This window comes from Drosophila suzukii, chromosome X (genome assembly GCF_043229965.1).
Source record: "Drosophila suzukii chromosome X, CBGP_Dsuzu_IsoJpt1.0, whole genome shotgun sequence".
Lineage (NCBI taxonomy): Eukaryota > Metazoa > Arthropoda > Insecta > Diptera > Drosophilidae > Drosophila > Drosophila suzukii.
Genome location: NC_092084.1, coordinates 3635989 through 3648370, shown reverse-complemented (window position 1 = coordinate 3648370; position 12382 = coordinate 3635989). Strand labels below are relative to the sequence as shown.

General features: G+C 43.1%; 1 protein-coding gene across 4 annotated transcripts in view; it reads left to right on the top strand.

Annotated features, from left to right (window-relative positions):
• Sp1 (transcription factor Sp8) overlaps positions 1-12151 on the top strand; it is a 30722-nt gene extending 18571 nt beyond the window's left edge. For 3 of the 4 annotated variants that reach the window (XM_036820515.3, XM_070997880.1, XM_036820514.3), the window contains 2 exons: positions 8169-8485; positions 9440-12151. In XM_036820515.3, coding sequence (XP_036676410.3) covers positions 8169-8485; positions 9440-11234 — 2112 coding nt within the window. In that variant the 3' untranslated portion in view covers positions 11235-12151. The remainder of the gene's footprint in view (positions 1-8168; positions 8486-9439) is intronic. The other variant, XM_036820517.3, reaches the window with a different exon arrangement.
• The last annotated feature ends 231 nt before the right edge of the window (positions 12152-12382 follow it).

Genomic DNA, 12382 nt, shown 5'->3' with positions numbered 1-12382 from the left:
TAGATTTAGATATTAAGTCACAAACAATCTTGATCATCCATATTTATAACAAGTTTGGGGTATTTAGTTGTCTAGTTTTAAATATCCTAGTTTAAATTGTCAGTTGTGTGATCATATTGATCAAATATAATGTATTTTTTGAACAGTGAGGCATTGACAGGGTATAACTGATTAGATTTAGATATTATGTCTTGATCATCAGTATTTATCAACTGCTTCGGAAATTTAGTTGTGTTTATCGAAATAACCTGCTTAATATTTTATTATTAAGGGTATTTTGGCTTCGTCTAGGCCTGGTTTATTAATCGGCATCAACGGCAAAAATTTGTTTGCATTTTTAATGTGTTTTTTAAATATGCTGCTGCTTTTTTGTGGCCTGTGGCAAATGTTTTGTCTTCATTTCGTGGTGTGTGTTTTTTATTTCTTAGTTTTTCTCTTATTTTGTGCTGTATTTTTTTGTTTTTTGCTCAAATTAGCCTGCAGACATGGGCAGACATGCAAACCTTATGGGGGCTCTGAATAGCACAGCCACAGCAACAACCGCAGGAACAACACCTTCGCGAGCTGCACACATAATTCAATTAATTTGATTTAATTGCCGCAATGAAAGCGGCGCATAAATTGCATAAATTAGCCACGAACTGAGCAATGCACCGGCAATTAAACGACCACATAAAAAATGCCCATAGTCAGTGCTAAATATTCCTTTTAATGGCGCTTAGAGCACAGTGATTGGAGGATTAAATGCGGATTTATGTCCTTAAAAATGCTATCCAATTGGCAGCTCCACCCCAAAATTTATGCCCCTTCTAAAGGAATAAAAAAATATAAAGAGGAAAAAATACCCCCTTTTTTTCTGCCACCAGAGGGTTAAAATGTGAGCTCACCGCCTTTGGCAAATATCTTTTATTGTTGTTTTTTGCCAGCTAATGACGTTGCAAATTTGTGGCCAATGTTGTTGCTGTTGCCTGTCAGCGTTTATTTTGTTTGAAGCCCCCCCTCCCCCTTCTTTTTTTGGCCAAATAATCCCCCCAATGTGCTGAAAGTTGTGAGTTTTATGAAGTTTTAAGCAGGCTCTAAGTGTAATGCGAGTTGAACACGTCAACAGGGGAAGTTGAGTTGCGGTTCGGGCTGAGGAAATGTGTGAAGGAGTCAAGGATGTGGTGGGTTAATGTCGACGAGGAAAAAAGGGAGAGGTGTTCCAGCCGAGGGCTTAAAGGTTGGCAGGAGTGGGTCTTAAAAAGCTAATTTTGTTTAGTTCTAGAAATTAGAAATGAAGGAATCAAGCAGTTTCTACACAGTGAAATAGTTGGTTACTGTTACATTTATATATTTATATGGGATTTCCAAGTTAATTAATATAATTTAACAACACTTGTTTGATCATAAAAGGGGAAGTTTTGCTTAAGTTTCAACACTCTTGGCTTCATATTTCTGAAGCACTTTAATTATTTAACAAACGGGATTTTATGGCTCTGCTTGCACTGCCTGCTCCTTTGGTAACCCCTTTTTTCTGGGCAGCTACAGCTCCCCTGAAAATCCAGAACTGAAAACATAATCAACCCCAATTACTGGGTCTGGAACCTGAACTTAAACACCCAAACAGGCCAAAGCACTCGCCAGAAGTTCGGGTTCAAATTAATTGCAATCCGAGGCACATTAAATGTGACCCGTTTTGAAGGGGGTCCTTCTCGGCCACATAGTCGATAATGTCATGTGGCTCTAATGAGCGGTCAGTTAATCATGATATTTCAGTAGCCAAGGGGCGGCGGTGGAGGAGGGGGCGTGACACCAACCCCCAAAAGGGGGGTGTAAGCACAGACCAAGGCCAAATGAACGGCAAAGTGGAGGAACATCAAATTAAAGCATTTCCTAAATTAAAATCTTTTAAGCGAAAGTCTTCTCTCTCTTTTCTTCCCTCTAATGCCATCTCTTTCACGCCGCCTCTCCATCCGACTCTTTCCCCCTTCTTATTGCCGCACATTAAAGACACTTTAATGCACTTCATCAATTTGGGTTATGACTCCACTTCGCCTTCAGACGAATCTCTCAGTTCGTAATTATCGGGCCAACTCAAGAATCAATGCACATATAGACCTGGAAATACCCTATATGAAGCAGGGATAAGTATATATACCAAAAGTAAGTGATAATGGCGATCATTTCATCAGTAACTGATGATAATGCTATAAAAATTGATATTCTGAGTTTTGTAATCATTTTTATTTTCCAAGTATATATCCCAAAATAGAGTATTTATAGATCGCACCTACCTTCCTGGCACCCCCCTTCCAAAATTTTTTTTTTCAGAAAATTCTCAAAAAATAATAAATAATAAAAAAGCAGCAACGAGGCAGCCAGATAAGGATGAAACACAAAATAACGCACAGGCGAAGAAGGATGAAAAAATAATAATAAAAATTATGATGAAAAAGTCTGGAGCTTTGGAAACTCCATTAATTTTTGCCCGGCTACTTCTGCACCGCCGCGTTTTTGGAGCGTCATTGTTAATGAGTTTTCGTGTATGGCTTACTTATGGGGCTCAGAGGTCCAGGAGTCCAGAGGACCAGTTCCAAGGAACTCCGGAACCCGGCCCAAGACAAAGTTGACCGAGGCTACTACGACTACTACGTTTTTTTTAATAAACTTCTGGGACAGAAGCGACTCGGTTCCCACGCTGCTTTTAATTTGCAAGACTCTTTTTCGCTCTCCTTCAGAATCAGAATCAAAGCCATTAGTTTACACTTTACATGCTAATGGAAGGATGAGGGTCTGCCTGCTGCTGGTGGGGATATATATTCACATATATACATATATAGTATGTCTGGACTGGTCTTTCATCCTTTTGAAAGTCGAGTGCCCCGAGCTCTGGGCTTTGTGGCTTCTGAATGGAGAATTGAGAACCGAGAACCGAGAATGGAGAACTCCTCTGCAGCCGAAAATAAAATCAAAACCAATGAACTTTTTTTAATTGCCTATGAAAATTGTATCTGCCTCGTTGCTCCTTGCGATTCTCCAAAGCGATTCTTCGGCCGATTCTTGAGCCGTCTCTTCAGCGTATTCGGTAGCTCCCTCTTCTCTTTCTGCAGAAGGCGCAATTTAAAGATTCTTTTATATTCGCGTTGCGCCGTTTTATGTTTTCTTGCGTTTGTTGTTTTATTTGCATTTTGGCGCCGGAGTTTTCGACTTTTTCTTCTTTTTTTTGCCGCACTTAAATATTTTTTGTTTTTGAGTGGTTTTCGACGATGGTTTTTTGCGCTGATGAGAAGAGCGGCATTTTGCTGCCTTTCACACACTGTGCCACAAAGTTTGGGGATTAGCTGGACCCACGGATTAGCTGAGATTGATTCCCGTTGATGGATGGCGATAATTGTCGGCTTCGATAGTTGATTTTTTAGGGGTCCGTTTTTATGGCGGAGAAAACTCATCAGGAGTGTAAATGGCAGCGATAATTGGAAAAGACTGAAAGTGGAGTTAAAGCGCTGCCCCCTCGTATTAGTTTGTTGGAAAAGTGGGGAATCATTTTCAAAATTTAATGGCAATATTTTTATGATCCCTTACTAGAAAATACCTATCGGCTTTACAACCACTTTTATAGTTCTTTAAGAACTATAGTTAGTTTTAGCAATATTAAATAGGACTTTAAGGGGCTGTAATAACAATTTTCATATATATTACCTACCTAATTATAATATGATATAATTTATTGAATCACGGATCATTTTTAAAAATAGATCCTAATTACATTTATATTCTAACAGTTAGCCTTGAGATGGGACAGTCTAGATAAATACCAATATTGTATTTGAAATGCAGATCTGTAACACATATAGAGCCGTTTTGATCCACCGACTCCAAATCGAATCGGATCACAATGGTTAACAATTTGTTTGGCACTCGGGCACCCTAGGGGGCGCCACTTGGCGCCAGTCGCCGTACCTTCTTCGGGTCTAAAAACCCATCGATCCCAGCGGCAAATTAGCCACTGCAACGCCCCACCCACGAGGAATCGAACCCTATATATATATGGCCTACCAATAGCATACAATGCCAACCGATGAATAATGAATTGGTCTTCGGAATCGACTTCAAACGGAAAGCGACGTCGACCACAACGAATTTAGATTTTTCACATTTTTATTGTTGTTTGCCGACACGGCGATGCAACCGAGTGCATCTCCCCTCCCTCTCTCACACAATTTCTCCGTCTCCCTTTCTCTGATTCTCCAATTCTCCGTTTCTCACCGTTTTTCCCTGGCTCATTGTAAATCATTAGCGACGACACCTGCTGTGAAAATTATGACACCGCCTCCGATTGAAGTGCCCAACTTGTTGCCGCTCTGCCAAACGGAGAACAGAAAGAGATGGCTGATATGCGGCAGAGAGAGAGGGGTATAGCGGGGTGCGAAAGAGACGGGAGACGGGTGCTGAGGTAGATAAAAGGTGAGGAACCTGCAGCACCATTTGCTGATAGCGCCCGCTGTGAATTCGACCAGGGCATCCGAATCGGAGTCCGAAATGGGAACTTGGGAAGGGGAAAGCCATATAAACGCCAGCCCCCCACCTGCTGAGTTGACCAAATTTGTTTAGCTCGCGCCTTTTGAAGATATCCCCTTGGCTCTTCCTTCTTTTTGATCTCCGAGATTCCCGATTCCGTGTTCAGCTTTGGGAAATGACATTCAACTGTTTTAATTAGGCCAACTGCAAGACCTCCTAGGGTGACACAAAAAAGAAAGAGCAAAGGAAATGGGGAGGCTATAAGGAAGTTGTAAAATCAGGTTGAGATAAGATCAAAAATGGAATCAAAGGAAGATATCAATTAAGGATATTTTCATCACCTCATTTTCAAGTACCATGATTTATTACAAATGAGTAATACTAAGTATTACAATATTTGTACATGGTTAAAAAATCAATAATAACAGAAATGGATGGTTTTCAAAAAACGCTCTGTCATAAAAATTTTTTTTACTATTACGAAGATTAAAAATGCAGTTAAACATTTTTCTCATCGTTTCTATATGATAATGAAGAAGATGGTATACATTTATCCATCCCTAATTATTGTGTTCTTTTCAAAAATTCTCTTTTTAAAAATTATTTTTCTGTCTATCATAAAGAATACAAATATAATTATACATTTGTCTTACCATTTATTTGTACTTTCCTGCGATAATAAAAGTTACTATCCTACCCATCATCGTTTGACCCAAACATTTATATTCCCACTCAAGACCAGTCAATCAAAAGTCTGATCGATTAATCAAATCGAGTTGCATTTTAATTTGCCCCAGACTCCCCTGACTGACTAACTGACTAGCTGACTAACCGACTAACTGACCAACTGACTAACTAACTGACTGACTTGCCTGCCCCGATATCATTTTGTATAATTTATCCAACACACACTGGCACAACGGCCATTACTCATACGCGCAGTTGCACGACGTTGAAATTGCTCCAATTAAGTGTGTGCTTTTTTGGCCTGACTTCGTTTGGGTTTTGGCTTTGGGTTTTTTATTTCTTGTTTTTTTTTTCCAACTGAGGGGCCAAAGTAGTTCGGTGGCTGGATATCCAGAGAGATCCAGAAACCTCACGATTTGAATGGGTGATGTCATTAGGCTGCCAAAGCACCTGTCCAATGCTGGAGATGAGCACTCTGGCAATTGAAAAAAGCGGCAGCGACATAAACGTGCCACAGAAAAGGAGAAAAAAAACAGATCCACAGGAAAGTAAGGAAATGGCCTGGGATACGTATAGGTGGGCGGTTGTGTGGGGGAATTCCCCGGTCCAAAGGCCTTCCTCTCAATTTCTGGAGTGGCCAATTACTGGCCGAAATAGCAGCTTCCGCGGAGGCTCTCTGATCCCGATCTCGGCCTGATTGCGGGTTGCCAGAGCAATCCACCGAGGCACTACTGCACCACCATAAAACCACTGCACCAATGCACCACTGCACCACCCCCACCCCCTCCACGAATCGCCATCGAAACGGTAAAAGCTCGAAACTAGGCAACTGTAAATCGGCCGACTCGAGTCAGTAAACTATTAACTTAATTTTTTTGGACAACTCGACGAGGCCACGACTACTGGGCTATGGTCACAATGCACTCGAACAAATAGTTGCTATGAAAAAATCCATGAAAGTGAAAAAAAGTATATAGCAAATTTGTTAAAAATACAAAGGGTGACAAACACTCAAGCTATTTAGCACAAATTTTAATGGTAAACAATAAACTGCAACATTTAACAACAATACAACGGAACTTGAACCTAGAAAACATTTTCCACGAAGACAATCATCAAATATTTAAAATTAAATAAAAATCTACATTCAAAAAATATTCAGAATATAAAAATGCTTTTAAAACGCAATAAATATGTAAGTGAGATATTGGTTCTTTAAGATAAATAATTAAAAAAATCTTATTATAATAAAGTTCCAATTACCAAAATAATATCTCTTGACTAAGAAGACTCAATAAATATATTTCATTTTATTCAGAACTATCTTGAAGTCTTTTAAAACTATTTTTGAGCTATTAAAAACTATAAATAAAGAAAAAGGCCATATTAAGCAACCGGTCTTTAGTGCGATGGGAAAATTCGAATTGACTCATTTCCTTGGTAATCGATTGATGGCAGATTAATTTCGGATCAGTGTATATATGTAACTATATAGCGCTGCGCTTGATTGAACAACTTTTACCGTATTGCCAAAGTGGTTCAACTTGTTGTTGACAATTCTGGCGTTGTTGTTGCCGTGACTCTTGGTTGTTTTTAACCAGGTTGTTCGCTGCGGCAACTCAAGCAGCTGGCAGGCATGAAATGTGTTTGACGAGGATCAAAGGATCAGAGGATCGGAGGACCCCAGATTGGGAGAATTCCCTCTAGAGAAATCCTCGACCTTCGTCAATCAGGCAGCAATTTCGAGTGAGAAAAGGAGAAAACAAGTGCCGAAGTTGCCGCTAGACAAAAAGCGGAATTGAAAATTAGTTTTGGCCAAGGACGGGACGGCCAGGAATCCCCAAAAACCGAGCCGACTTTTAATGACTTCCTCCCAAAACGCAGCGCTCGATTATAAATGTCTGTGGGAAAAAGGTTATCTGTTCCAAGTCGAATGAGTAATGCCCTGAATTAATAAACATAGTATTTACCTATTAAGTTGATGGATCTCTTGGATAACTTGAAAAGTATGGAACTTCAAATACTTTCAAGCAAAAAAATACCTTTTAATATGAATATTCAAAGAAATATTGAAATATTAAAGTAAGAGCATCCCATCTATAATAAATTGTTATAGTAAATATTTATAAGTTGAAAAAAAGAGCATTTAATCTCCTTCTATTTGGAAAATCTGAAACTTAACATACTTTTAACCTATGATAAATAGGTACCTCTTATGAAGATGAATATTTAAAAATGAATTCCTTTTGTACATCAGACAAACATTATACAATTCAATCTTTTAAATTAAAGTATTGTTCCTATTCAATCTTCCCTTAGTCCATTTAACCCCTTTAGGCCCAAAGGGTATCCACAGAACGCCAGAGACCGTAAAAACGCGGCTCATTCGCAGCGCTAAAAGGGAATTTCAGTTTTGATTTACGTGGCGAATTAATTTTGTGGGTTGCCTTCTTGGCTTCTTGGTTCTCAGCCTGCCCCTTGGCCCTTCTGTTAACAGACATTAGAAACCGTTGGCCGAAAAACAAAGCAAAATCGGGCAGGAAGCGAAATTGAGCTCGACTAATTCGCATTTAAGTAATTTGCAAATTCGCGCGAACGGCAGTTAATTAAGAAATGCAAGCATTCACATGGGAAAAGTTTTCTAGAAATGTGTGGCGATGAAGTGCATATCACGATTGGAATATTAGAGAAGATTTTGTTTATAAATTTTTTCCCTTATGGGGAAACTACAATTGCAACATTGGTTTATTTAAATATTTAATAATAAATACATTTAATAATTTTCATGTATTCGTGATAAGAAATAATCCTTTTGAAAAATAACTTTTTAAATCTTATGAGATATAGATTTTTTTTTAAAGTATTATATTTTTACTTTCTCAATTTTAAACTAATTTCAGTTTTTGTTGAAATTTAACAAAACTGCACTAAATGCTAAAATTTTTATTTTAATGCGACTTTCCTGTCCTTTTTTCTCGTTGCAGGACCATCCCAGTTTGAGGGGAACCCCTCTCGCCATGTTGGCCGCCCAGTGCAACAAGCTCTCGAACAAATCCCCACCCCCTTTGGCCGACGCCGCTGTGGGCAAGGGCTTCCATCCGTGGAAGAAGAGCCCCAACTCCCCGGCAGCGGGCTCCAGTGGCTCATCCGGAGGGGGAAACGGCGGAGGAAGCAGCGCCGGCCAGCACTCGCCCTGCGCCATCTCAGCGGCCAGCTCGTCGAGCTCCAGCGGATCCAGCGGAGGACAGTCCTCCAGGAGCCTCTCCGCCAGCGCCAGCACCATGGTGAACATCACAGCTAGGTAAGCAGACAGGCGGCGCACAGCGATCCTTCGGGGACTCCCCACCGGGTGGATGGTACTCAGGCCCTTAATGGGATCTAGAAAAGTCTTTAAACAAGTAGATAAAACTGGGAATCAGTTAATTATAGTTACCAAGGTTTTTCCACAATACTCCTGCGAGATATATTCTTTGCAAAATGATATTTCCTAGTCAGGGATTCCGAAAAACGGTTATTAAAGAAATATTTTTCATAACACTGAGAGTATAATTATGATAAAGTGGTAGGAAAGACATACAATAATGATACAGTGGTAAGAAAGATACTTAATGTACAAAATAACTATGCTTGAGAGAATATACTATGATGACATAGTGGTAAAAAATGTAGAAGAATACAGGATTGATATTTTTGGGAGAGTATACATTGATGATACAAATCAAAGGCTAGAATACAGTATTCCTATACATGAAAGAATATTTTATGATGATATAGTGTCCTGGATCCTTGAGAAGATATACCATGAGGATAAAATAAACGAAATATTTTAAGTACATATATTAAAGGTTAGTATACAGGATTGCTTTCCTTGAGAGGATATACTATGAGAGGATATTATGATATAGTGAGAGGCTAGTAGAATGGATTGCTATATATTGTGATGATATAGCAATAATAAAGGAGTTTAAAGTATAACCAAACGCTAGACTATAGGAATGCTATCCCTAGGAGGATATACCAAGATGATATAGTAAACAATATATTTGAACTATAATCAAAGGCTTGCCCTCCTTAAGAGTGTTTACCACAATGATGTAGGGGTATGCAAGATATGTGTAGTATAGAATACGGGATTGCCATCCCTGAAAGGTCCATCCATATCCACATCCACCCACCTGGTACGGGGCATTCCCGGGGAGCGCTGTGCGCGGACAGCCGCAGCAGCTGGCCCTATACGACCCGCGAGTAATTTCAGCATCTATCCTTACAGTCGCCCCCTGGCCTCCTCCTGCGCGGCGGTGGGCGGGGGCTCCGCCTCCTCGGGCGGTGGCTCCTCCTCCTCCGCCGCCTCCGGATCGCACTCCTCCTCCGCCTCCGCCTCCTCCTCGTCGGCCTCCGCGATGGCGGCCGCCTACGGGTCGGATCTTTACTTCCCGAACGCCTCCACCTCGAACATGGACAACCATCACATGCACCAGGGCCTCCTCGGCAAGGTGGAGGCCGGAGCGGCGGCCTTCGGGGGCGTCTACTCCCGCCACCCCTACGATTGGCCCTTCAATGCCGTGAGCCACAAGGAGGCGGCCAGCGTGAACTCCGGCTGGTGGGACATGCACAGTGCCGCCGGCTCCTGGCTGGACATGGGTGGTGCGGGCATGCACTCCACGATGGCCAACTACGCCAGCGAGAACTACAGCTCGGCACTGAGTCACTCGCTCCTGGGATCCGGCCAGCACTTGCTGCAGGACACCTACAAGAGCATGTTGCCCGGCCAGGGAGTGGGCGTGGGCGGCGGCGTGGGCATTGGAGTGGGCGTGGGCATGGGTGGCTTCTCCCTGCCCCACAGCTCCCCGTCGGCGGCAGCGGCGGCGGCAGCAACGGCAGCGGCAGCAGCCGCCGGTGGTTCACCCCAGGGTGGCTCACCCTCAACGCCGTCGCCGCGATCCCAGCGGCGGTATGCCGGACGGGCCACCTGCGATTGCCCCAATTGCCAGGAGGCGGAGCGTCTGGGCCCAGCCGGCGTCCATCTGCGCAAGAAGAACATCCACTCGTGCCACATACCCGGCTGTGGCAAGGTGTACGGGAAGACGTCGCATCTGAAGGCTCACCTGCGGTGGCACACCGGCGAGCGTCCCTTTGTGTGCAACTGGCTGTTCTGCGGCAAGCGCTTCACGCGCTCCGACGAGCTGCAACGGCACTTGAGGACGCACACCGGCGAGAAGCGCTTTGCATGCCCCGTGTGCAACAAGCGGTTTATGCGCAGCGACCATTTGGCCAAGCACGTGAAGACGCACAATGGCACGGCCGGCCACCAGGTCAATGGCCATGGTGGCCATGGGCTGAAGAAGGGCTCCTCGGAATCGTGCAGCGATTCGGAGGAGGCCGCCAACCAGTCGGGCGAGTCCAACGGGCTGGGCGGCGTGGGCAGTGGCCCTCAGACGGGCGGGGTCGGTGGCGGCGGGGGTGGCTCGGGTCCAGCTTCCGGTTCCGGATTGGCCAGCGGCAGTGGAAGTGGAAATGGAAGTGGCGCAGGAGGCAACTCCTCCTCCGGTGGCGGCGGCGGCTCCAGCTCCACCTCCAATTCCAACTCCAACTCCGGTGGGTCGAGCGGCTCCGTTTCCGGTTCCGGTTCTGGGAGCAGCCATCCCGGCACCCCGACCTCGCTGCACGCGCACAGCGCCAATGGCACGTCCAGCAGCCTGCTGGGCGGCGGTCTGCACCTGGCCACGCCGCACCAGATGGTCGCCGCGGGCGGTTCGCCGGTGATGCTCCACCAGCAGCAGCAGCAACAGCAGCAGCAGCAGCAACAGCAGCAGCAGCAGCAACATCAGCAGCAGCAGCAGCAGCAGCAACACCAGCAGCAGCAGCAACACCATCAGCAGCAGCAGCAGCAACACCACCAACACCTTCATCAGCAATTCGGCCAGCAGCAGCAGCAGCATCCCCATCACCACCTGCACCACCATGCCCACCACTCGCACCACCTGGCCACCGGTGGCTCACCTGGCCTGGATCCCAGCTCCCTGGTGGACATCAAGCCTCCCATGGTTTGAGGTTCGCTGGGACCCTTCCTCTTCACCAACTAAGGAATGGGTTCCATCTCTAATATATCTGATAATATATCATCTAAAAGCTATCCGGCGGTTGTACATATTCGATAAAGCCCGCTCTATGTGTCTATGGCGCTTATCCCCAGCACTAATCTGAAAACGATAAATAAATATCTATTGCTTGTAGCCTATTTGTTTAGTGTAAGCCATTTTCTAGTATATCTAGTTGTATCCCTAAAAAACACTGAAGGGAGTTCGAGTTTTTTTTTGTATTTTTTTTACTAGCCCTATGAATATGTAATTTTTTTCATAGCCCCTAAGCAAATATATATATATACGATATTAACCAAGAGACAAGCTTCGAGCACCACAAAAAAAACATAAATATGCAATTCTAAACGAAGGAACCTAAAATATATAAATATAAATACGGATATTGAGCGGGGGAAAAACATCATAAATATATTTCTAGTCCAATTATGAAGTGTGAGCGAACCAAAATTGTAAAAAACAAAAAAAAAATGTAACAGGGGGGGATTTGAACTCTGGCCCTTGTAAATTAGCATATGGCCCTCAAATATTTTTGCTAACCCCATCGAGGTCGATCGATCGAAATCGGTATCGATATCGATATCTTAGACGCTAGTGCTTTAATCGATCCCAACTAAACAAAATGAAGAAAACCAAGCTAAACTAAATGTGTTTTTGTTGTTTTATTTGAACTAGGCTTAGGCAGATACTTAGATACTTAGCACACACACACACAGAAAACAGCACGGATGCAAAACAAAAAAAAAACAAAAAACAAATAACGCAATTTATCATCTTCGATTACTTTTTTTTGTCTATGTAAATTAATTATTTAAAATACGAATAAACTATTTAAATTTCATTCAAAATAAATGTACAACAAAACGCGAGCGTTTCCGATTCATTTGGGCTATGGACTTGGATATATATATGGATGTGGGGTAAAAACGGAGACTTAATCAATTTGGTAAATCAATCTTTGTATCTGCAAATAAGCGCAAAATATGTTTATCTGATTTTCGGGGGGTGGCTTGACGGATTTTTATTTGGGGATGCTGCCGAACTGCTGGACTTCCGGCAGCAACTCCCAACTCAGGCCAGTTCATCTGGTCGTTAACGAC